The following is a 26,492-nucleotide window of genomic DNA, read 5'->3' on the forward strand; positions in this document are numbered from 1 at the left end:
AGAAGCGACCTCTGGCGGAACAGATGCGCGGTTATTGGCGAAAAATCCCTCATTAACTACGTCTGACTCTGGTAAGTTATATTTTACTCTGCATTTGAAAGATAACTAAGTGTTCATTTTATCATGTCAGTACACAATTTAACCAACATGATGTTTATATTTTGGATTAAAGAGTACTCCAGAGATTTTCGCCTGGCCATGTTAGAAATGTAAACAGTCAGTTGTCAAGGAAAATCTCCACTTGTTTTGTTCAAATTCATGACTTTACGGCTGTTTCCCTAAGGTAAATTGTATTTACGCAAACAGTGCAGTCCATGATTGTAGCTCTGTTTTGTCATTCAGACAGTTTTAATTCCTTTACACTGTGACTGGATGTGACACCATGTACAGTCCCACGGTTGTTGTTGTTGCATTCTATTGAAATTGTGTAGTAGACGTTTACAACATGCTGGTATAGGCCACTCTGCATGTTGAGCTTTGTCACTACTGTGACAATCCAGTTAACTGTGACATTGTTTAGAGGCAGGATTTAGTACGTGAGAAAAATCTGTGATTCCGAAATAGATTCCCCCGCCCCCGCCCGCCCATGAAGTGTTACTGTATTGCAACTGCATAAGGTATAGACAATCTATGTGTGTACTCAAGACCACAGACATTCAGATATTTGCCAGTTTGTTTAGGCCTACATGGCCCCGTTACACACTCCTAGGCCGTAGCTGCCATCTTCCTGCTGATAACAAACAAACATACATTCATACATACAAACAAAGATACATACATAGGCCTACATACGTACGTACGTACGTACGTACGTACATACATACACACACACACACACACACACACACACACAGACAGACAGACAGACAGACAGACAGACAGACAGACAGACAGACAGACAGACATACATACATACGTACTTTACCACCAATTAAGGAATTAAATAGCCTAAGTAATCACATGAAACTGCTTGTCTTCATATTTGTCGTTTCAATCATCCCGGGATTAATACACTTCTAGCTGACTCCTTCACACGCAGATCTAGTCCTGAGACAACCTTAAGCAAGATGAGTGAGGAGGACGCACCGGCCGGAGAAACAGAGCTGGGCATGGCACCAATTGTTGACATTCCTGGAGGCAGGGGAGATAACCAAAGGCGGGTCCAGAGTCCTGCAGTCACCCCAGAGAACACAGATGATGAGGGAGATCTGGAAGGGTATGTGGGTCACCAACAATTTATGGGTGGGGAGGAGTTAGTGAGCAGGACAGCTTGTGCATTACATCTCTGCAGAAACAGATGGGCTAGTTTCTACATTACATGTACAATATATCATGGTATTGAGGCAGTATTGCTTAAGAAACTGTAGATGGTGGGATGGGGGTGGGGATGGGGACGGTGGAATATGTCAGTCGCAGTGATAAAGTTGTATACATAGCATATGTACCAAGTAATATCCATCTGCTAATATCCATCTGCTGTGGACACATGTTAATAGCTGAGCTGAGGTAGAAATATAGAACACATCTGTTGCTATTGCTTTATTATTAACTGAAACCGCAACTGTACCATACACGTCGACAGTTATCTCCTCATGTGTCTGAAGTAAATTGTGAAATAAAAGTGAACACAAACACCTTACATCAACCTTAAAGTCTCAAAGGTCAAACATGAGGGAAACAGTGAGTGACTGGTCACTGATAGGACATAAGTGCATTTTGTCTTATTACAAAAGTGCATTTATCAGCTGGCCTTGATCTGATGTATTGTCAGGAAAATAAAACATTAGATGTACCTTTGATGTTTATAAAGCAGTGAGAAGTGAACAGGAAAGAAGAGCATACTGTCATCTTTATGTATTCTCTGATCTGTAGGAATTGTTTAGCCCAAGTCTTTTTGCAGTTTGCAAGAAATAACTTTTATGTTATCACATGTATAAGGATCACTTTCAGTAAGCTAATATAAAGGTTTTAGATCTGGATTCTACACATATGTGTACATCTGTAAATATAATTTATATTTTGGGGGTAAATTTACTGTATAGGTTTGACCTTTTCATCCACTAAAGCACCTTTTTTTCAGTGGAATTTATGCATACAATTACCATCAAAATGACACCAATATTGATTTGTTTGTGTGACTGAAGATGCAACTTCATAAAACTTTGCAAATTATTTCTCTACACCCCATATTTCCCAGAATGTTTCAAATTATTGATTGCAGACGTGGATGAAAAGGTTGAAGGATTATTTCAAACAAATTTAATTAAGTGAAAATGACTGTAAAGATTGAGCACAAATACTCATTATACTGTTGTGTACATGTGTATGTAAATTCTTTCCTCCACCATGATTATGGCAGATCTGAGGTGTCTAGTAACCATAGTAACCCAATCTCAGCACGGGAACGACGACGGCGTAGAACCCATGCCAAAGGGAAAAATGGTCGCTCAGGAATTGACATGACTCCGCCAGATAAATTGTTACGAGAGGCCGGAAGGCGTGCCAGGAAATATGCCCAGCAGAAAAAGGTATGCCAGAAAATATGCCCAGCAGATAAAGGTATGCCAGAAAATATGCCCAGCAGATAAAGGTATGCCAGGAAATATGCCCAGCAGATAAAGGTATGCCAGGAAATATGCCCAGCAGAAAAAGGTATGCCAGGAAATATGCCCAGCAGATAAAGGTATGCCAGGAAATATGCCCAGCAGATAAAGGTATGCCAGTAGACTGGTTCTGTGATTTTGGAAGAGCTTCATTCATATACAGGTTTTTATTTTATGCTTGGTTTTCAGTCACATGATAGTTGTGGGTTTTATTGGTGGTGGGTTATGATAGTGGTGAGTTTTATTGGTGGTGGGTTATGATAGTGGTGAGTTTTATTGGTGCTGGGCTGCGATAGTGGTGAGTTTTATTGGTGGTGGGTTGTGATAGTGGTGAGTTTTATTGGTGGTGGGTTATGATAGTGTTGAGTTTTAATGGTGGTGGGTTATGATAGTGGTGAGTTTTAATGGTGGTGGGTTATGATAGTGGTGAGTTTTATTGGTGGTGGGTTATGATAGTGGTGAGTTTTGTTGGTGGTGGGCTATCATAGTGGTGAGTTTTAATGGTGGTGGGTTATGATAGTGGTGAGTTTTGTTGGTGGTGGGTTATGATAGTATTGAGTTTTGTTGGTGGTGGGTTGTGATAGTGGTGAGTTTTAATGGTGGTGGGTTATGATAGTGGTGAGTTTTGTTGGTGGTGGGTTATGATAGTGTTGAGTTTTGTTGGTGGTGGGTTATGATAGTGGTGAGTTTTATTGGTGGTGGGTTATGATAGTGGTGAGTTTTGTTGGTGGTGGGTTATGATAGTGTTGAGTTTTGTTGGTGGTGGGTTATGATAGTGGTGAGTTTTGTTGGTGGTGGGTTATGATAGTGTTGAGTTTTGTTGGTGGTGGGTTATGATAGTGGTGAGTTTTAATGGTGGTGGGTTATGATAGTGGTGAGTTTTATTGGTGGTGGGTTATGATAGTGTTGAGTTTTATTGGTGGTGGGTTGTGATAGTGGTGAGTTTTATTGGTGCTGGGCTGCAATAGTGGTGAGTTTTATTGGTGGTGGGTTGTGATAGTGGTGAGTTTTATTGGTGGTGGGTTATGATAGTGTTGAGTTTTGTTGGTGGTGGGTTATGATAGTGGTGAGTTTTATTGGTGGTGGGTTATGATAGTGGTGAGTTTTATTGGTGGTGGGTTATGATAGTGGTGAGTTTTGTTAATTGGTGCTGGACTATGGTAGTGGTGAGTTTTATTTGTGGTGGGTTATGATAGTGGTGAGTTTTATTGGTGGTCGGTTATGATAGTGGTGAGTTTTATTGGTGGTGGGTTATGATAGTGGTGAGTTTTATTGGTGGTGGGTTATGATAGTGGTGAGTTTTATTGGTGGTGGGTTATGATAGTGGTGAGTTTTGTTGGTGGTTGGTTATGATAGTGTTGAGTTTTGTTGGTGGTGGGTTATGATAGTGTTGAGTTTTATTGGTGGTGGGTTATGATAGTGTTGAGTTTTGTTGGTGGTGGGTTATGATAGTGGTGAGTTTTATTGGTGGTGGCTTATGATAGTGTTGAGTTTTGTTGGTGGTGGGTTATGATAGTGGTGAGTTTTATTGGTGGTGGGTTATGATAGTGTTGAGTTTTGTTGGTGGTGGGTTATGATAGTGTTGAGTTTTGTTGCTGGTGGGTTATGATAGTGGTGAGTTTTATTGGTGGTGGGTTATGATAGTGTTGAGTTTTGTTGGTGGTGGGTTATGATAGTGGTGAGTTTTATTGGTGGTGGGTTATGATAGTGGTGAGTTTTGTTGGTGGTGGGTTATGATAGTGTTGAGTTTTGTTGGTGGTGGATTATGATAGTGGTGTGTTTTTTTGGTGGTGGGTTATGATAGTGGTGAGTTTTATTGGTGGTGGGTTATGATAGTGTTGAGTTTTATTGGTGGTGGGTTATGATAGTGTTGAGTTTTCTTGGTGGTCGGTTATGATAGTGGTGAGTTTTCTTGGTGGTGGGTTATGATAGTGGTGAGTTTTGTTGGTGGTGGGTTATGATAGTGGTGAGTTTTGTTGGTGGTGGGTTATGATAGTGGTGAGTTTTATATGTGTTGGGTTATGATAGTGTTAAGTTTTGTTGGTGGTGGGTTATGATAGTGGTGAGTTTTATTGGTGGTGGGTTATGATAGTGTTGAGTTTTGTTGGTGGTGGGTTATGATAGTGTTGAGTTTTGTTGGTGGTGGGTTATGATAGTGGTGAGTTTTGTTGGTGGTGGGTTATGATAGTGGTGAGTTTTGTTGGTGGTGGGTTATGATAGTGTTGAGTTTTATTGGTGGTGGCTTGTGATAGTGGTGAGTTTTATTGGTGGTGGGTTATGATAGTGGTGAGTTTTGTTGGTGGTGGGTTATGATAGTGGTGAGTTTTGTTGGTGGTGGTGAGTGAGGCCACTCAACTCAACTTCTTGATACCAGGATGACTTGAGCAGCATACACATATCGACCGGAGTACAACATAAGTTCAGTTTGTTGTCTGTTTTGCCTACACAGGCACTTAGGTTGAGCTGAGTTGGGTTCAGTTTCCATGTATGCCAAACTTATACACTGGCACAACAGAATGTGATGTTGCATCATTCTGAGCAATCCCCATTGATGTGGAGGTTTTGCTGAGTAGCTGTTAACAGCATAACAGCTTAGCTGTTAACAGCATAACAGCTAAGTAGCTGTTAACAGCATAACAGCTATGTAGCTGTTAAAAAGTGTGATTTTTGCCACTACATATATTGTACCATTCTGAATGTTTTTTAACATTCCGTATTATACGTATGTGATTGTTTTGGAGTTTCTTCATTGTTGTGCTTGTGTATGTGTTCACACTGAAAATCAGTGCTGTCCTCATAGCTAGCTGGGTAAAGCCTACATTTATTGGGGCTGTTCACAACTGTGTTTCATAGCTAGCTGTGTAAAGACTACATTTATGGGGGTTGTTCACAACTGTGTTTCATAGCTAGCTGTGTAAAGCCTACATTTATTGGGGCTGTTCACAATTGTGTTTCATAGCTAGCTGTGTAAAGCCTACATTTATTGGGGCTGTTCACAATTGTGTTTCATAGTTAGCTGTGTAAAGACTACATTTATTGGGGCTATTCACAATTGTGTTTCATAGCTAGCTGTGTAAAGACTACATTTATTGGGGTTGTTCACAACTGTGTTTCATAGCGAGCTGGGTAAAGGCTACATTTATTGGGGCTGTTCACAATTGTGTTTCATAGCTAGCTGTGTAAAGACTACATTTATTGGGGTGGTTCACAACTGTGTTTCATAGCGATCTGGGTAAAGGCTACATTTATTGGGGCTGTTCATAATTGTGTTTCATAGCGAGCTGTGTGAAGACTACATTTATTGGGGTTGTTCACAACTGTGTTTCATAGCGAGCTGTGTAAAGACTACATTTATTGGGGTTGTTCACAACTGCGTTTCATAGCGAGCTGGGTAAAGGCTACATTTATTGGGGTTGTTCACAACTGTGTTTCATAGCGAGCTGTGTGAAGACTACATTTATTGGGGTTGTTCACAACTGTGTTTCATAGCTAGCTGTGTAAAGACTACATTTATTGGGGTTGTTCACAACTGTGTTTCATAGCGAGCTGGGTAAAGACTACATTTATTGGGGTTGTTCACAGCTGTGTTTCATAGCTAGCTGTATAAAGACTACATTTATTGGGGTTGTTCACAACTGTGTTTCATAGCTAGCTGTGTAAAGACTACATTTATTGGGGTTGTTCACAACTGTGTTTCATAGCGAGCTGGGTAAAGACTACATTTATTGGGGTTGTTCACAGCTGTGTTTCATAGCTAGCTGTATAAAGACTACATTTATTGGGGTTGTTCACAACTGTGTTTCATAGCGAGCTGGGTAAAGACTACATTTATTGGGGTTGTTCACAACTGTGTTTCATAGCGAGCTGGGTAAAGGCTACATTTGTTGGGGCTGTTCACAACTGCGTTTCAAGACTAGTCCATATAACGCCAATCATTTCAAATCATTAGTTAAACCAGTGTGCTGACCTGTGCTCTCCTGCAGGTGGATCATTCCATCCATGAGTACATCAGATGTACAGCTCTGGCGCAGATAGTGCATGGTCCCAATCACTGGAGAGTGGCCAAGTCATACGCAGACCTGGGGGAGGCATATTTTACACAGAAGGGTAAGCTGTAGAATGCTAAAACTCTTGGCTATACATCTTCCACACTTGAGCAACAATCTTCCTTTCTTATATTGTTACAATATGGCTAAAATCCTGCCAAAGTCACATTTAAACAGTCAATCAATCATTCATTCTTTTCCTACATCAGAAAAAAATTCCGTCACTCTCTGTCTCTCTGCACTATAGGTTATACTTCCCAGACTCTGCACCACTGTGAGTGGGGAAATGACATCATGCTGAGTGGGGTACACACCTCATGCTCAGACCAGGAGAAAGCTGACATCTATACTCTCATCAATCAATCAGTCAGTCAGTCCATCACTCTCTATCTCTCTGTACTGTAGGTTACACTGCCTAGACTCAGTACCACCGTGAGCAGGGATGTGACATCATGCTGAGTGGTATACACACCTCATCCTCAGACCAAGAGAAAGCTGACATCTACACTCTCATCAGTCAGTCAGTCATTCAGCCCTTCATTCTCTATCTCTCTATACTGTAGGTTACACTGCCCAGACTCAGTACCACTGTGAGCGGGGACGTGACATCATGTTGAGTGGTGCACTCACCTCATCCTCAGACCAGGAGAAAGCTGACATCTACACTCTCATCAGTCAATCAGTCACTTAGTCCATCATTCTCTATCTCTCTGTACTGTAGGTTACACTGCCCAGACTCAGTACCACTGTGAGCGGGGACGTGACATCATGCTGAGTGGGGTACACACCTCATCCTCAGACCAGGAGAAAGCTGACATCTATGCTACCCTGACCAAAATTTACCTCACCTTGGGGAAAGCACTTACTCAGATGAAGAAGTATCCTTTTAATTGAGAACTAGATCTGAAAAGAAATCAGTGATATTTTCTTTGCTTGTTTGTGTACTTATATGTACATATATTAAACAGGTATAAAGGCCTTTTATTTGACTTTTAATACCTGATTTAACTTTAAGCGAAGTGTTTATGTAACATTATATTAGCTCAGTCCTTTGCTGTTATAATGTGTTTTGGTCATCTCCAGTAGCTTCTGAGTTCCGGCAATGCACTATTGATCAACTTTTGATTAAAACTGTATAAAATAATATATAGAATATTTGCACAATGAAAGTTAAATGCATTAAAAACATGTGCATCAGTGAGAACATACAGATTTTGCTGTGATTGGTTTACTCTGCCTAATTTCTCCTCAACTGTGTAAAGATATAAAGAAGCTGAACAGTCCCTCAAGAAAGCCGACAAAGTGATCGGAGAGAGAGGCCAGCTGTCATGTGTGAGTGACGAGGAATGTGATCAGGTGGAGATAGAACTGTCATTAGCTCAGGCCAGGTAAGACAAGTGACAGTCTCAGGTGAGGTAGTAATCTTTGAGGGGGGGCCTCCGTGGCTCAGTTAGTTAGCCCACTAGCTCAGCTTAATGACCCGGAAGCCTTTCACCAATGCGGTCGCTGTTAGTTTAAGTCCAGCTCATGCTGGCTTCCTCTCCAGCCATAAGTGGGAAGGCCTGTCAGCAACCTGCGGATGGTCGTGGGTTTTTGCCGGGCTCTTCTCGGTTTCTTCCCACCATAATGCTGACCTCCGTCGTGTAAATGAAATATTCTTGAATACGGCGTAAAACACCAATCAAATAAATAAATAAATAATCTTTGAGGTACATGTAACAATCTCAGGTGAGGTAGTTATTAATCTGGTAATAATGTGAGGTACTGATCTGTCCAGTAACAATCTTAGGTGACAGTTAACAAGCAAGGTAACAACCTCAGCTAAGTTAATAATTGGACATGAAACAATTTCAGGTCAGGTAGCAATCAGACAGGTGACAGTCTCAGGTTAGGTAGTAATCCGACAGGTAACAGTCTCAGGTCAGGTAGCAATCAGACTGGTGACAATCTCAGGTCAGGTAGTAATTAGACAGGTAACAGTCTCAGGTCAGGTGGTAATGTGACTGGTGACAATCTCAGGTCAGGTAGTAATTAGACAGGTAACAGTCTCAGGTCAGGCGGTAATGTGACTGGTGACAATCTCAGGTCAGGTAGTAATTAGACAGGTAACAGTCTCAGGTCAGGTAGTAAAACAACAGGTAACAGTCTCAGGTCAGGTAGTAATTAGACAGGTAACAGTCTCAGGTCAGGTGGTAATGTGACTGGTGATAATCTCAGGTCAGGTAGTAATTAGACAGGTAACAGTCTCAGGTCAGGTAGCAATCAGACAGGTAATAGTCTCAGGTCAGGTAGTAATTAGACAGGTAACAGTCTCAGGTCAGGAAGTAATCCGACAGGTAACAATCTCTGGTCAGGTAGTAATTAGACAGGTAACAGTGTCAGGTCAGGTAGCAATCAGACAGGTAACAGTCTCAGGTCAGGTAGCAATCAGACAGGTAACAGTGTCAGGTCAGGTAGCAATCAGACAGGTAACAGTCTCAGGTCAGGTAGCAATCAGACAGGTAACAGTGTCAGGTCAGGTAGTAATTAGACAGGTAACAGTGTCAGGTCAGGTAGTAATTAGACAGGTAACAGTCTCAGGTCAGGAAGTAATCCGACAGGTAAAATCTCAGGTCAGGTAGTAATACGACAGGCAACAATATCAGGTCAGGTAGTAATCAGTCCAATGACAATCTCAGGTCAGGTAGCAATTATACAGGTAACAGTCTCAGGTCAGGTAGTAATCAGACAGGTAACAATTTCAGGTCAGGTAGTAATCCGACAGGTAACAGTCTTAGGTGAGGTAGTAATCAGTCCGATAACAATATGAGGTCAGGTAGCAATTAGACAGGTAACAGTCTCAGGTCAGGTAATAATCAGTCTAATAACAATATGAGGTCAGGTAGTAATCAGTGAGGTAACAATCTTAGGTGAGGTAATAACCAGGTAATGCTGTCTGGTGAGGTAGTAATTTGACAGGTAACAATCTGAGGTGGGGTAGTAATCTGTCATGTAAGTCAAACACTTGCCCTTGAGGTAATGTGCTCCTCTGTAAGTCAAGTGGTCTGCTGGATAGGTAATCTTTAGCTGTGTTGTTGTTGTACAGGTTGTTCAGCGCCCAGAAGAAGATCGCCCTGGCACAGAGCCGGTACGGGGAGGGCCTGGAGCAGATACAGCGCTCCCTGGGGGATGATCACATTGACCTGATTCCAGTCTACCAGGAAATGGGCAAAATATCCTTTACTAACACTGATCAGTTATGACAAGACAAGAGGATGTTATAAAATGTTACCCTCTTTTGGTGCTAAAACATTCATTTTTACATTTGGATATTATCCTACATTTCAGATCAACTGCAAAACACGTTTCTAACCTCACTGTGTTCATGTAACTGTGTAGTATGAAAGTTCTGCTCATAGTAAAAGTATTATTGTTTACATGCTAGTGCAAAGAGGAAAGAAACTCCCAGGTGTGCTGCCCTGCTGTACAGCCAGGCGTGCTATCCTGCTGTGCAGTGATTACATGTGTATAGCTTAGGTTCATTCTCTCCATGATTAGCACGCAGCACAGCACAATTTCTAGGACCAATGCAGTCAATGTGAGTTCAAATCCAGCTCATGCTGCCTTCATCTCTGGTTGTACACTACTATCCACAGTGAATGATCTCAGCAAATATCACAAAAAAAACAATTATTTTTTGAGGTATTCAGATTTCAAGTTCTGCAGAATTTCCTTGTTATGTTATGTGCCTAAAATTCATGATTAGAAGTTCATCAGAGTTGATTTGACAGTGTTTTCCAGTGTTTACAAAAGAATTTAATTGACTGATTTAATTGAAAAAAAATATTGTATCTAGCAAGGAAAGGAGACAACTTTTAATGTTGGACTTCAGTGTGCTATAAACTCATTAAATCATGACAAAACATATTTGATTCATATGTGAAATTTCAGATGAATTTCTGATCAGGTAAAATACACTGTTGATATTTAAAAATATGAAACTTAAATTCTGTGGAAAGAAAATATAAAAATACAGTTTGAGGAAAAAAGAGGACTGCACCTTGCAGACCAACAACAACATATTTGTTAATAGGAAGAATGATTCTCCTTAACTCTTGCCATTTGGAACAGATGAAGGGGCGCCATGCCAACCACGACCATGCCATTGAAATGTTTCTACAGGCGCACTCAGTGGCAGCTGCAAAGTAAGTTGATTTTAATACAGATGGTGAACTTAATTTCCAATATTTGTGGAATCAGCCTCCATGCTGTGTGTAATATTCATGTGTGCAAGGTGGAATCAGTCTCCATGCTGTGTGTAATACTCATGTGTGCAAGATGGAATCAGTCTCCATGCTGTGTGTAATACTCATGTGTGCAAGGTGGAATCAGTCTCCGTGCTGTGTGTAATACTCATGTGTGCAAGGTGGAATCAGTCTCCATGCTGTGTGTAATACTCATGTGTGCAAGGTGGAATCAGTCTCCATGCTGTGTGTAATACTCATGTGTGCAAGGTGGAATCAGTCTCCATGCTGTGTGTAATACTCATGTGTGCAAGGTGGAATCAGTCTCCGTGCTGTGTGTAATACTCATGTGTGCAAGGTGGAATCAGTCTCCGTGCTGTGTGTAATACTCATGTGTGCAAGGTGGAATCAGTCTCCGTGCTGTGTGTAATACTCATGTGTGCAAGGTGGAATGAGTCTCCGTGCTGTGTGTAATACTCATGTGTGCAAGGTGGAATGAGTCTCCGTGCTGTGTGTAATACTCATGTGTGCAAGGTGGAATGAGTCTCCGTGCTGTGTGTAATACTCATGTGTGCAAGGTGGAATGAGTCTCCGTGCTGTGTGTAATACTCATGTGTGCAAGGTGGAATGAGTCTTCGTGCTGTGTGTAATACTCATGTGTGCAAGGTGGAATGAGTCTCCATGCTGTGTGTAATACTCATGTGTGCAAGGTGGAATCAGTCTCCGTGCTGTGTGTAATATTCATGTGTGCAAGGTGGAATCAGTCTCCGTGCTGTGTGTAATACTCATGTGTGCAAGGTGGAATCAGTCTCCGTGCTGTGTGTAATACTCATGTGTGCAAGGTGGAATCAGTCTCCGTGCTGTGTGTAATATTCATGTGTGCAAGGTGGAATCAGTCTCCATGCTGTGTGTAATACTCATGTGTGCAAGATGGAATCAGTCTCCATGCTGTGTGTAATACTCATGTGTGCAAGATGGAATCAGTCTCCATGCTGTGTGTAATACTCATGTGTGCAAGATGGAATCAGTCTCCGTGCTGTGTGTAATACTCATGTGTGCAAGGTGGAATCAGTCTCCGTGCTGTGTGTAATACTCATGTGTGCAAGGTGAATCAGTCTCCATGCTGTGTGTAATACTCATGTGTGCAAGATGGAATCAGTCTCCATGCTGTGTGTAATACTCATGTGTGCAAGGTGGAATCAGTCTCCATGCTGTGTGTAATACTCATGTGTGCAAGGTGGAATCAGTCTCCATGCTGTGTGTAATACTCATGTGTGCAAGGTGGAATCAGTCTCCGTGCTGTGTGTAATACTCATGTGTGCAAGGTGGAATCAGTCTCCGTGCTGTGTGTAATACTCATGTGTGCAAGGTGGAATGAGTCTCCGTGCTGTGTGTAATACTCATGTGTGCAAGGTGGATGAGTCTCCGTGCTGTGTGTAATACTCATGTGTGCAAGGTGGAATGAGTCTCCGTGCTGTGTGTAATACTCATGTGTGCAAGGTGGAATGAGTCTCCGTGCTGTGTGTAATACTCATGTGTGCAAGGTGGAATGAGTCTCCGTGCTGTGTGTAATACTCATGTGTGCAAGGTGGAATGAGTCTCCGTGCTGTGTGTAATACTCATGTGTGCAAGGTGGAATGAGTCTCCGTGCTGTGTGTAATACTCATGTGTGCAAGGTGGAATCAGTCTCCCGTGCTGTGTGTAATACTCATGTGTGCAAGGTGGAATCAGTCTCCGTGCTGTGTGTAATACTCATGTGTGCAAGATGGTATCAGTCTCCGTGCTGTGTGTAATACTCATGTGTGCAAGATGGAATCAGTCTCCATGCTGTGTGTAATACTCATGTGTGCAAGATGGAATCAGTCTCCATGCTGTGTGTAATACTCATGTGTGCAAGATGGAATCAGTCTCCATGCTGTGTGTAATACTCATGTGTGCAAGGTGGAATCAGTCTCCATGCTGTGTGTAATACTCATGTGTGCAAGGTGGAATCAGTCTCCATGCTGTGTGTAATACTCATGTGTGCAAGATGGAATCAGTCTCCATGCTGTGTGTAATACTCATGTGTGCAAGGTGGAATGAGTCTCCGTGCTGTGTGTAATACTCATGTGTGCAAGATGGAATCAGTCTCCATTCTGTGTGTAATACTCATGTGTGCAAGATGGAATCAGTCTCCATGCTGTGTGTAATACTCATGTGTGCAAGATGGAATCAGTCTCCATGCTGTCGTGTAATACTCATGTGTGCAAGATGGAATCAGTCTCCATGCTGTGTTAATACTCATGTGTGCAAGGTGGAATCAGTCTCCATGCTGTGTGTAATACTCATGTGTGCAAGATGGAATGAGTCTCCATGCTGTGTGTAATACTCATGTGTGCAAGGTGGAATCAGTCTCCATGCTGTGTGTAATACTCATGTGTGCAAGATGGAATCAGTCTCCGTGCTGTGTGTAATACTCATGTGTGCAAGGTGGAATGAGTCTCCATGCTGTGTGTAATACTCATGTGTGCAAGGTGGAATCAGTCTCCATGCTGTGTGTAATACTCATGTGTGCAAGATGGAATCAGTCTCCATGCTGTGTGTAATACTCATGTGTGCAAGGTGGAATGAGTCTCCGTGCTGTGTGTAATACTCATGTGTGCAAGATGGAATCAGTCTCCATTCTGTGTGTAATACTCATGTGTGCAAGATGGAATCAGTCTCCATGCTGTGTGTAATACTCATGTGTGCAAGATGAATCAGTCTCCATGCTGTGTGTAATACTCATGTGTGCAAGATGGAATCAGTCTCCATGCTGTGTGTAATACTCATGTGTGCAAGATGGAATCAGTCTCCATGCTGTGTGTAATACTCATGTGTGCAAGGTGGAATCAGTCTCCATGCTGTGTGTAATACTCATGTGTGCAAGGTGGAATCAGTCTCCATGCTGTGTGTAATACTCATGTGTACAAGGTGGAATCAGTCTCCATGCTGTGTGTAATACTCATGTGTACAAGGTGGAATCAGTCTCCATGCTGTGTGTAATACTCATGTGTACAAGGTGGAATCAGTCTCCATGCTGTGTGTAATACTCATGTGTACAAGGTGGAATCAGTCTCCATGCTGTGTGTAATACTCATGTGTGCAAGATGGAATCAGTCTCCGTGCTGTGTGTAATACTCATGTGTGCAAGGTGGAATCAGTCTCCATGCTGTGTGTAATACTCATGTGTGCAAGGTGGAATCAGTCTCCGTGCTGTGTGTAATACTCATGTGTGCAAGGTGGAATCAGTCTCCATGCTGTGTGTAATACTCATGTGTACAAGGTGGAATCAGTCTCCATGCTGTGTGTAATTCTCATGTGTGCAATATGCCAGTCTTTAGTGTGCTTGTGCCTCATTCTTAGTGACAGTAAGCTGTCAACAAGGTTTCTATGACCATCTGCTAATGCTAATTGTAAACAACTACTTTTCCACCAAGAAGACTGTGAAAATCTGTGCTTCCAATGTGAAAAAATTCCTCAGTTACTTGCCAAAGCTTGGTGGTTTGTTTTGTGCTTTGTTTACTGCCACCCGTATATCGGAACGTCATATTCTATCAAACAAATTGTTGAGTATGGCATGAAATAACTATCAAATAAATAATAAACAGTCAAATAAATAAATAAATCAGTACCACTGTGAACCAGTCAGTGATCTCAGCAGCATTTTCTCACTCCTAGAACATTTTCAGTGGGCTTCTGTCTTTCCACTTTCATATCTGAGCTCCCTATCTGGTAAGGGTCTAGACTTGTGGAAATGGTGACAATGTTAGTGGGGCTTTAGTGGCCAAGTGGTTTAAGGTGCATGCCTTTCAGTCACACAAGATGAAGGTTCCATGAAGGTATTGGGTATGGAAATTCTCTTGATTCCATTCATTTAATTGTTCTCAGGGTCCCAGTGGGTGTTAGTGGCCCACAGTGCTATCATTCATTCCTTGTTCTCAGGATGACAGTGGCTGTTAGTGGTCCACATTGCTATCATGCATTCCTTGTTTTCAGGGTGACAGTGGCTGTTAGTGGTCCACAGGGCCATCATTCATTCATTGTTCTCAGGGTGCCAGTGGCTGTTAGTCGTCCACAGTGCAATCATTCATTCATTGTTCTCAGGGTGCCAGTGGTTTGTTAGTAGTCCACAGTGCTATCATTCATTCATAGTTCTGAGGGTGCCAGTGGCTGTTAGTGGTCCCCAGTGCCATCATTCATTCATTGTTCTCAGGGTGCCAGTGGTTGTTAGTAGTCCACAGTGCCATCATTCATTCATTGCTCTGAGGGTGCCAGTGGCTGTTAGTGGTCCACAGTGCCATCATTCATTCCTTGTTCTCAGGGTGCCAGTGGTTGTTAGTAGTCCTCAGTGCTATCATTCATTCATTGTTCTGAGGGTGCCAGTGGCTGTTAGTGGTCCCCAGTGCCATCATTCATTCATTGTTCTGAGGGTGCCAGTGGCTGTTAGTGGTCCCCAGTGCCATCATTCATTCCTTGTTTTCCAGGGTGACAGTGGCTGTTAGTGGTCCACAGTGCTATCACCCATTAATTGTTCTGAGGGAGCCAGTGGCTGTTAGTGGTACCCAGTGCCATCATTCAATCATTGTTCTCAGTTTGCCAGTGGTTGTTAGTGGTCCATTTTGCCATCATTCATTCATTGTTCTCAGGGTGCCAGTGGCTGTTAGTGGTCCATAGTGCTATCATCCATTCATTTTTCTCAGGGTGCCAGTGGCTGTTAGTGGTCCACAGTGCCATCATTCATTCGTTGTTCTGAGGGTGCCAGTGGCTGTTAGTCGTCCACAGTGCCATCATTCATTCATTGTTCTGAGGGTGCCAGTGGCTGTTAGTGGTCCACAGTGCTATCACCCATTAATTGTTCTGAGGGAGCCAGTGGCTGTTAGTGGTACCCAGTGCCATCATTCATTCATTGTTCTCAGTTTGCCAGTGGTTGTTAGTGGTCCATTTTGCCATCATTCATTCATTGTTCTCAGGGTGCCAGTGGCTGTTAGTGGTCCATAGTGCTATCATCCATTCATTGTTCTCAGGGCGCCAGTGGCTGTTAGTGGTCCACAGTGCCATCATTCATTCATTGTTCTGAGGGTGAGAGTGGGCATTAGTGGCCCACAGTGCCATCATTCATTCATTGTTCTGAGGGTGCTAGTGGTTGTTAGTGGTCCACAGTGCTATCATTCATTCATTGTTCTCAGGGTGTCAGTGGTTGTTAGTGGTCCACAGTGCCATCATTCATTCCTTGTTCTGAGGGTGCCAGTGGCTGTTAGGGGTCCACGGTGCCATCATTCATTCATTGTTCTGAGGGTGCCAGTAGCTGTTAGTGGTCCACAGTGCTATCATTCATTCCTTGTCTCAGGGTGCCAGTGGCTGTTAGTGGTCCACAGTGGCATCATTCATTCATTGTTCTGAGGGTGCCAGTGGCTGTTAGTGGTCCACAGTGCCATCATTCATTTATTGTTCTGAGGGTGCCAGTGGTTGTTAGTAGTCCACAGTGCTATCATTCATTCATTGTTCTGAGGGTGCCAGTGGTTGTTAGTGGTCACAGTGCCATCATTCCTTCCTTGTTCTGAGGGTGCCAGTGGCTGTTAGTGGTCCATAGTGCTATCATTCATATCATTGTTCTGAGGGTGCCAGTGGCTTTTAGTGGTCCACAGTGCCATCATTCATTCATTGTTCTCAGGGTGACAGTGGTTGTTAGTGGTCCACAGTGCCATCATTCCTTCCTTGTTCTGAGGGTGCCAGTGGCTGTTAGTGGTCCATAGTGCTATCATTCATTCATTGTTCTGAGGGTGCCAGTGGCTTTTAGTGGTCCACAGTGCCATCATTCATTCATGTTCTCAGGGTGACAGTGGCTGTTAGTGGTCCACAGTGCCATCATTCATTCATTGTTCTAAGGGTGCCAGTGGCTGTTAGTGGTCCACAGTGCCATCATTCATTCATTGTTCTGAGGGAGCCAGTGGCTGTTAGTGGTCCACAGTGCAATCATTCATTCATTGTTCTGAGGGTGCCAGTGGCTGTTAGTGGTCCACAGTGCTATCACCCATTAATTGTTCTGAGGGAGCCAGTGGCTGTTAGTGGTACCCAGTGCCATCATTCATTCATTGTTCTCAGTTTGCCAGTGGTTTGTTAGTGGTCCATTTTGCATCATTCATTCATTGTTCTCAGGGTGCCAGTGGCTGTTAGTGGTCCATAGTGCTATCATCCATTCATTTTTCTTGCCATCATTCATTCATTGTTCTCAGTTTGCCAGTGGTTGTTAGTGGTCCATTTTGCCATCATTCATTCATTGTTCTCAGGGTGCCAGTGGCTGTTAGTGGTCCATAGTGCTATCATCCATTCATTTTTCTTAGGGTGCCAGTGGGCTGTTAGTGGTCCACAGTGCCATCATTCATTCATTGTTCTGAGGGTAAGAGTGGGCATTAGTGGCCCACAGTGCCATCATTCATTCATTGTTCTCAGGGTGCCAGTGGTTGTTAGTGGTCAACAGTGCTATCATTCATTCATTGTTCTGAGGGTAAGAGTGGGCATTAGTGGCCCACAGTGCCATCATTCATTCATTGTTCTCAGGGTGCCAGTGGTTGTTAGTGGTCCACAGTGCCATCATTCATTCATTGTTCTGAGGTAAGAGTGGGCATTAGTGGCCCACAGTGCCATCATTCATTCCTTGTTTTCAGGGTGCCAGTGGTTGTAGTGGTCCACAGTGTGATCTCGCATAGCCTTACATGAAGTTGAGGGCACTGTATTTGCCTCTTATTCATGTGACATTTCATCACGTCTTTGAGAGTTCTCCTGTTTCTTCCACAGATAAAAGTGACCTTATATAAGTATGAAATCTTCAGTATGGCATTCAAATGACAACAGTCAAATGAATATTGAAAACAAATTGCCTTGGTTACTTTGACAGTTACAAGGAGGGAAGTTTGGAACTGGCAGGACACGGCTCTTGCTGTCGCTAAGGCATACGCATCAACAGGCAAAGAGGAGGCAGAAGGTGAGCACTGAGGCAATAAGCCGTATGATAAGCCGTACATGAAATTCTTGCAAGAGTCACAGTATTTTGCAGGAAAGTTGGGCAAACAGATTTAGGGAAGGGCCTTGTCACCTTAAACCAGACTTGTGTGCAAGACATTTGGCCGTTTTGTAATTTGACGCAATAAATTTCATTATCAAATTGCATCTGATACTTTGTGAACAAAAATTGCGATATCAGTGACAACAGTTGAGAGAAATGTGCAGTAGAAGTGATGAGCCTTCCTGCTTGATACCAGTCAGTGGAAGTCGGAGGATGGAACCATGGTCGGGTCATAACAAAGACTTTAAAAGTGGCACTTTCTGCGGCCTCGCTTGGTGCTCAGCTCTGAGAGGTTAGAGCAAGCAAGCATGACGGGTTGGGCCTGTGTCAGTATAATAACTGGGTGGAGTGTCATGTCTGGTGTCTTCGGCATGATACTGCAGTCAGCCAGAGGCAGCAGCACTTTGGCAGCATGGACTCTCCTTTCCACAAGAAGATACGGTCTATGTACACACACCTAATGAGTCCTCGTCATCATGTGACAAAAATTGTTAATTTTGATGTTAAACCCCAAGCACACATACATACATACATACATACTCTTGTCTCTGAAAAGATAAGAGACCTAAAGTTCATCTCTGTTATCTCCAGGTCTCACTGTCTGGTGTAGCCTCGATGATAAGTGGTCGACTACACACATTTGTCTAATTTAACCCACTATAAAACAAGACACATATCAGTATGTCACCTGTGGGGAAGCTGGTCGGGACGGTGTTTGTACCCGTGACCCCGGTTTCCTCCACCTATAATACTGACGGGCATCCTACACAAAAGAAAGAGTGAATGATGATGGCTTAATACCACATTGTTATTAAACAGTGCAGGCATTGTGGCGAGAAGCCGTCAGCAAGCATTTCTTGAATCTGATGTTAAACAACAATCAGAAAGCTTAAAGGTGCAGAGAGATGAGTGCATGATCATACTATGTGAATTAAGGTTCGGTCTCTGATCTCCATGTCATTCCCTTACCCCCTCCCCCTAGCCTCCGTGGTGAGTATTGACAATTCCCATGTGGTTCTCACAGTTTGCCACCAATATGGTAAACATCATATCAGGGAAAGATCAGTGACTTACCACAGACACTCTCGGGTAAAGTTCCTCCAGACATAAAACGGGCTGTCATCATAGAGGTGAAAAAACTGTTGAGTATGGGGTTAGACAGCAACCAAATATTAAGAGCCATCATAAATAAAAATATGTTGGTTGGGGGTAGCTGGACTAAAAAGTTTTTTTTGTTTTTTTTTATAATTTTCTCTCAGTGATAATTTCTTTAAAATGCCTAATCATTTTATTAGCCAGAATAAAAAAAAGAGTTTCCGTACCAACTGACAATATTTTTTCCTGATAGGGCTGCATTGCCCGCAACAAATAGATAAATATCTGTAAGTTCTGCCCTTGATCCTTTTGTCCCTCTTCCCCTCCCGCAGCCTCCGCGGAGAGTTACCTGATCGAATGCTTGGCTGTCTGCACCACAGGCTTTGGCCCTGGACATCCCAAGACTTTACAGGTGCAGGACGAGCTAGCCAGGCTGTATGGACGGACGGACAGACAGGAGGTAAGTGACATCTCTTAGGTTGTATCTTCAGTTAGCCCTTCCTTCAGAGGGAAGGGCTAACTGCTGGGTTGTCACGGGAGAAATACTGGCCCGCTTGTTACCGCTTTTCCAGAATTGGGCGAGGGCGTCTTAGCTTTAAACTTTTGCAACCCCCTGTTTTTCCATTCCTTTGGAAATGCTCTGTATCTTCAATCAGCATGTAGTTAACAGCCCAGCAGGACTTGATCTAGTTTGAATGTTTGGGTACCCTTTTCAATTCAATACTTCTCTGTTTCACCATTTTTATATGCCAATACTACAAACTGTGCAAATTTTGTCATATAAGATCACAAACTCTATATCATGTGATATTGGCTTTTGGGTGACAATAGACACCCAACAGTGCTTGTGGGAATGTTGTGGGAAAGTTGTGGGAACGTTTCTGCTCATTGAAGACCACTTGTCTTATCCCAGTATCTGTGTATAAAGTCTGTGTGTCACATATTTTCAGTAAGTACTGTAGTTTGGTGGTTTACCCTGGGAGATTCCTCCTCTAAGGTCAGTTCTGTAGTTGGGTGGTTTACCCTGGGAGATTCCTCCTCTAAGTTCGGTACGGTAGTTGGGTGGTTTACCCTGGGAGATTCCTCCTCTAAGTTCAGTACCGTAGTTTGGTGGTTTACCCTGGGAGATTCCTCCCCCAAGTTCAGTGCCGTAGTTGGGTGGTTTACCCTGGGAGATTCCTCCTCTCAGTTCAGTACCGTAGTTTGGTGGTTTACCCTGGGAGATTCCTCCTCTAAGTTCAGTTCTGTAGTTTGGTGGTTTACCCTGGGAGATTCCTCCTCTAAGTTCAGTACCGTAGTTTGGTGGTTTACCCTGGGAGATTCCTCCCCCAAGTTCAGTGCCGTAGTTGGGTGGTTTACCCCTGGGAGATTCTTCCCCCAAGTTCAGTTCTGTAGTTAGGTGGTTTACCCTGGGAGATTCCCCCTCTAAGTTCAGTACTGTAGTTTGGTGGTTTACCCTGGGAGATTCCTCCCCCAAGTTCAGTGCCGTAGTTGGGTGGTTTACCCTGGGAGATTCCTCCTCTAAGTTCAGTTCTGTAGTTTGGTGGTTTACCCTGGGAGATTCCTCCTTTAAGTTCAGTTCTGTAGTTAGGTGGTTTACCCTGGGAGATTCCTCCTCTAAGTTCAGTACTGTAGTTTGGTGGTTTACCCTGGGAGATTCCTCCCCCAAGTTCAGTGCCGTAGTTGGGTGGTTTACCCTGGGGAGATTCCTCCTCTAAGTTCAGTTCTGTAGTTTGGGTGGTTTACCCTGGGAGATTCCTCCTTTAAGTTCAGTTCTGTAGTTAGGTGGTTTACCCTGGGAGATTCCTCCTCTAAGTTCAGTGCCGTAGTTTGGTGGTTTACCCTGGGAGATTCCTCCCCCAAGTTCAGTGCCGTAGTTGGGTGGTTTACCCTGGGAGATTCCTCCTCTAAGTTCAGTTCTGTAGTTTGGTGGTTTACCCTGGGAGATTCCTCCTTTAAGTTCAGTTCTGTAGTTAGGTGGTTTACCCTGGGAGATTCCTCCTCTAAGTTCAGTGCCGTAGTTTGGTGGTTTACCCTGGGAGATTCCTCCCCCAAGTTCAGTGCCGTAGTTGGGTGGTTTACCCTGGGAGATTCCTCCTCTAAGTTCAGTTCTGTAGTTTGGTGGTTTACCCTGGGAGATTCCTCCTTTAAGTTCAGTGCCGTAGTTGGGTGGTTTACCCTGGGAGATTCCTCCTCTAAGTTCAGTTCTGTAGTTGGGTGGTTTACCCTGGGAGATTCCTCCTCTAAGTTCAGTACTGTAGTTTGGTGGTTTACCCTGGGAGATTCCTCCCCCAAGTTCAGTGCCGTAGTTGGGTTGTTTACCCTGGGAGATTCCCCCTCTAAGTTCAGTTCTGTAGTTTGGTGGTTTACCCTGGGAGATTCCTCCTTTAAGTTCAGTACTGTAGTTAGATGGTTTACCCTGGGAGATTCCTCCTCTAAGTTCAGTTCTGTAGTTTGGTGGTTTACCCTGGGAGATTCCTCCTTTAAGCTAAACAACAGTCTGTTTTTTTTTTTCATTTTACTAGTGTTGACGATGTACTCGAGATTTCTTCCCTTAATACAGGACAGGTCTGTAAGCGGCGGAAAACGGGTCACCCAGAGTAAATCTGGTCCAACAATCTCTGTCAGGCACCTTTACACTCCTCCAGTTGACCTACTAGAAGTCCGAGTTAAAGCAACATGCCTCAGACATGCTACATTATCAATCAATGGGTTGAACCTTTTGAGTCATTAAACATTATTCAAATGAAACATTGAATATGTATTGTGTTCCACTCTCCTTTCCAACACAGGAGGCGCTTTCAATTCTCCGCTCCACCTTACCCCACAAGTGTGAGGCGTTTGGGGATTACTCAGAGCAGGTGTCTGACACACACAAGCTGATGGCCTCTATCCACCTCTCCCAGGGAAACATTGAGCGTGCTCTCCGTTTTTACAAAAAGGTGAGTCTGATTTGGGCATTATTCAGGTGTCTACATGTTGATCGCCTGTCTCCACCTCTCCCATGGGAACATTGAGCACGCCCTTCGTCTACAAAAAGGTGAGTCTGGTTTGGGGATCACTCAGATGTCTGACACACAAGCTGATCGTCTTTATCCACCTCTCCCAGGGGAACATTGAGCACGCCCTTCGTCTACAAAAAGGTGAGTATGGTTTGGGGATCACTCAAATGTCTGACACACAAGCTGATCGTCTTTATCCACCTCTCCCAGGGGAACATTGAGCACACCCTTCGTCTACAAAAACGTGAGTCTGATTTGGGGATCACTCAAATGTCTGACACACAAGCTGATTGTCTCTATCCACCTCTCCCAGGGAAACATTGAGCGTGCTCTCCGTTTTTACAAAAAGGTGAGTCTGATTTGGGGATTATTCAGGTGTCTACATGTTGATCGCCTGTCTCCACCTCTCCATGGGAACATTGGGCATGCTGTTGCTGTGTTTACAAGAAGGTGAGTCTGGCATTCTGATTACTCAAGTGTCTGACACACACCAGTTGATTGCCTCTTTCCACCTCTCCCAGGGGAACATTGAGCACACCCTTCCTCTACAAAAACATGAGTCTGATTAAGGGATCACTCAGTTGTCTGACACACAAGCTGATTGTCTCTATCCACCTCTCCCAGGGAAACATTGAGCGTGCTCTCCGTTTTTACAAAAAGGTGAGTCTGATTTGGGGATTATTCAGGTGTCTACATGTTGATCGCCTGTCTCCACCTCTCCATGGGAACATTGGGCATGCTGTTGCTGTGTTTACAAGAAGGTGAGTCTGGCATTCTGATTACTCAAGTGTCTGACACACACCAGTTGATTGCCTCTTTCCACCTCTCCCAGGGGAACATTGAGCACACCCTTCGTCTACAAAAACGTGAGTCTGATTAAGGGATCACTCAGTTGTCTGACACACAAGCTGATTGTCTCTATCCACCTCTCCCATGGGAATATTGAGCGTGGTTTGCGTGTGTACAAAAGGGTGAGTCTGATTAAGGGATCACTCAGATGTCTGACACACAAGCTGATTGTCCTCTATCCATCTCTACCAAATGGGAATATTGAGTGTGGCTTGCGTGTGTACAAAAGGTGAGTCTGGTTTGGGGGTTACTCAGGTGTCTGACACACAAGCTGATTGTCTCTATCCACCTCTCCCATGGGAATATTGAGCGTGGTTTGCGTGTGTACAAAAGGGTGAGTCTGATTAAGGGGATCACTCAGATGTCCTGACACACAAGCTGATTGTCTCTATCCACCTCTCCCATGGGAATATTGAGCGTGGTTTGCGTGTGTACAAAAAGGTGGGTCTGGTTTGGGGATCACTCAGGTGTCACACACACAGGCTGATCGTTTCTATCCATCCTCACCCATGGGAATATTGAGCGGGTTTGCGTGTGTACAAAAGGGTGAGTCTGATTAGGATCACTCAGATGTCTGACACACAAGCTGATTGTCTCTATCCACCTCTCCCATGGGGAATATTGAGCGTGGTTTGCGTGTGTACAAAGAGGTGAGTCTGGTTTGGGGATCACTCAGGTGTCACACACACAAGCTAATCATCTCTATCCACCTCACCCATGGGAATATTGAGCGTGGTTTGCGTGTGTACAAAAGGTGGGTCTGGTTTTGGGATCACTCAGGTGTCACACACACAAGCTAATCATCTCTACCACCTCTCCCATGAGAATATTGAGCGTGGTTTGCGTGTGTACAAAGAGGTGAGTCTGGTTTGGGGATCACTCAGGTGTCACACACACAAGCTGATCGTCTCTATCCACCTCACCCATGAGAATATTGAGCGTGGTTTGCGTGTGTAGAAAGAGGTGAGTCTGGTTTGGGGATCACTCAGGTGTCACACACACAAGCTAATCATCTCTATCCACCTCACCCATGAGAATATTGAGCGTGGTTTGCGTGTGTAGAAAGAGGTGAGTCTGGTTTGGGGATCACTCAGGTGTCACACACACACAGCTAATCATCTCTATCCACCTCTCCCATGAGAATATTGAGCGTGGTTTGCGTGTGTACAAAGAGGTGAGTCTGGTTTGGGGGTTACTCAGGTGTCACACACACAAGCTAATCATCTCTATCCACCTCTCCCATGAGAATATTGAGCGTGGTTTGCGTGTGTAGAAAGAGGTGAGTCTGGTTTGGGGATCACTCAGGTGTCACACACACAAGCTAATCATCTCTATCCACCTCTCCCATGAGAATATTGAGCGTGGTTTGCGTGTGTAGAAAGAGGTGAGTCTGGTTTGGGGATCACTCAGGTGTCACACACACAAGCTAATCATCTCTATCCACCTCTCCCATAGGGAGGAACCTGTATGAATGGAACAATGAATGAATGATTGTGGTTTAATGCTACATCAGCAATATTTTAAGCCATGAATGGAAGAGCCTGTATGAAGAAAGAACCCTTTATATGCAGAACACAACAACATCCTATGCAGAACACAACAACATCCTATGCAGTACACAACAACATCCTATGCAGAACACTACAACATCCTAAGCAGAACACCACAACATCCTGTGCAGAACACAACAATGTCTGATGCAGAACACAACCACATCCTATGTAGAACACAACTATATCCGATGCAGAACACAACAACATTCTAAGCAGACACCGAAACAGCCTATGCAGAACAGAACAACATCCTATGCAGAACACCACAACATCCTATGCAGAACACAACACCACCTTAAGCAGAACACAACAACATCCTGTGTAGAACACAACTACATCCGATGCAGAACACAACAACATTATATGCAGACACCGAGACAGCCTATGCAGAACAGAACAACATCCCAAGCAGAACACAACATCATCCTAAGCAGAACACAACAACATCCTATGCAGAACACAACACCCGATGCAGAACACAGTTTTCAGCTCTTTAGTAACATGCACTTCTTTTCATCTTCAAACTCTTCATTAGTCTTGTGAGGTAAAGTCAGCCAAAGTTAATCCACATATCTCTTGCAGTGTCACAATGTGGAGAGTTTGGTGTTGGGGACGAATCATAGGAAAACCAAAGACACGCAGCGCACAATGGACATTTTGATGGCGTGAGTATATTTGTCCCCAAGAAGTCCTGTTTTCTTCTTATCATCAGAGAAATGAATCTTCATTTTGAACAGAAAAATGGCCTTATTTCTCAGTAGTTTGAAATGCTTTACTAAAGTCAGACTTTGTCTTAACTTCAAACTAGTTGACGTCTCTAAAATTGTCACTTATCTCAGGAATTTTTGTTTTAATGCTCAGTATTGTCTCCAGTGTAATGAAGATAGCTTTGTGAGATGGCGCAGGGACGGATCTGGAAATTCTTACGTGTAAATTTTGACCTGTAATTTCTGACTTTGGAAAATTGCTCAAACACTATAATTACATGTGACGTGTGAAAACATTCCCCATAAGGTTGTCCTGAGTGCTGATTTCATGTTTGTTCTCCTTTTCACAAGTCCAAACATTTCCCACAAGTTTGTCCCGAGTGTTGACTTCATGTTCGTTCTCCTTTTCACAAGTCCAAACATTTGCCACAAGTTTGTCCCGAGTGTTGACTTCATGTTCGTTCTCCTTTTCACAAGTCCAACATTTCCCACAAGTTTGTCCTGAGTGTTGACATATGTTCTCTCTCTCATTGTCCGTTTCAGAAGACCAAACATTTCCCAAAAGTTTGACTTCCATGTTGACATGTGTTCTCTCTCTCTCTCTGTTTCTGGAGCCCAAACATTTCCCACAAGTTTCACTTCTGTGTTGACAGATATTCTCTCTTGCGCTGTCTGTTTTAGGAGCCCAGACATATTTAACAAGTTTTGTGTGTTGACATATGTTATCTTTCTCTTCCTGTTTCAGAAGCCCAAACATTTCCCATAAGTTTGTGTTGTCCAAACAAGACGAGCTTGATAAACGGCCAAGATTCAACGCAGTTGTCAACAGAAGCAGTCCCGTGGTTGGAACAAAATCTTAAAATGTATTTTTTCTAAACTGGACTATGTGAAATTGATATATTTATAAACATATTTATTTACATCACTTTAGATATACTTCTTACATTCCCATCCTGAAGTTAACATTTTGAGTTTCAACTTAGTGAAGTAAAATTTTACCATCTGTAGTTAGTTTAAAAACCATTTTCATGGGCTATAAAAGTAGTGGTACAACAGGAGAAGCAACACAACATGTGGTTAACCAAAACTTGGTTTCGTGATTAAATATGTGTAGTTGGCAGAGTTTTGGCACAGCACCATTTTCTGTTCATACATCAGAGGGTTATTTTTACAGCGAGCATAATAACAAATGTTATTGCATTACCTGATGATTTTTAGAGCATTTTAATCTGAAATTCGCCTGGCAACGCATCCACACATTTTACCGTGTTACAGTTGAGACTTGTAATAAGATTTTCTGGTGATTTTGGTATGTCTTAATCTGACATTC

At 43.3% G+C, this 26,492-nt stretch overlaps 1 protein-coding gene across 1 annotated transcript; it reads left to right on the forward strand.

The window, feature by feature from the left end:
* Window positions 1–18: 18 nt before the first annotated feature.
* LOC135462681 (tetratricopeptide repeat protein 23-like) lies at window positions 19–26,492 on the forward strand. The gene is given in 14 exon segments (XM_064739905.1): window positions 19–71; window positions 1,040–1,216; window positions 2,360–2,528; window positions 6,587–6,710; window positions 7,371–7,527; window positions 7,912–8,037; window positions 9,735–9,861; window positions 10,751–10,833; window positions 17,789–17,813; window positions 17,815–17,875; window positions 19,384–19,511; window positions 21,844–21,993; window positions 25,038–25,120; window positions 25,908–26,492. Coding segments are annotated over 13 exon segments (1,497 nt in total). The 5' UTR covers window positions 19–71; window positions 1,040–1,067; the 3' UTR covers window positions 26,023–26,492.

This window comes from Liolophura sinensis, chromosome 2, assembly GCF_032854445.1.
Source record: "Liolophura sinensis isolate JHLJ2023 chromosome 2, CUHK_Ljap_v2, whole genome shotgun sequence".
Classification (NCBI taxonomy): Eukaryota; Metazoa; Mollusca; class Polyplacophora; order Chitonida; family Chitonidae; genus Liolophura; species Liolophura sinensis.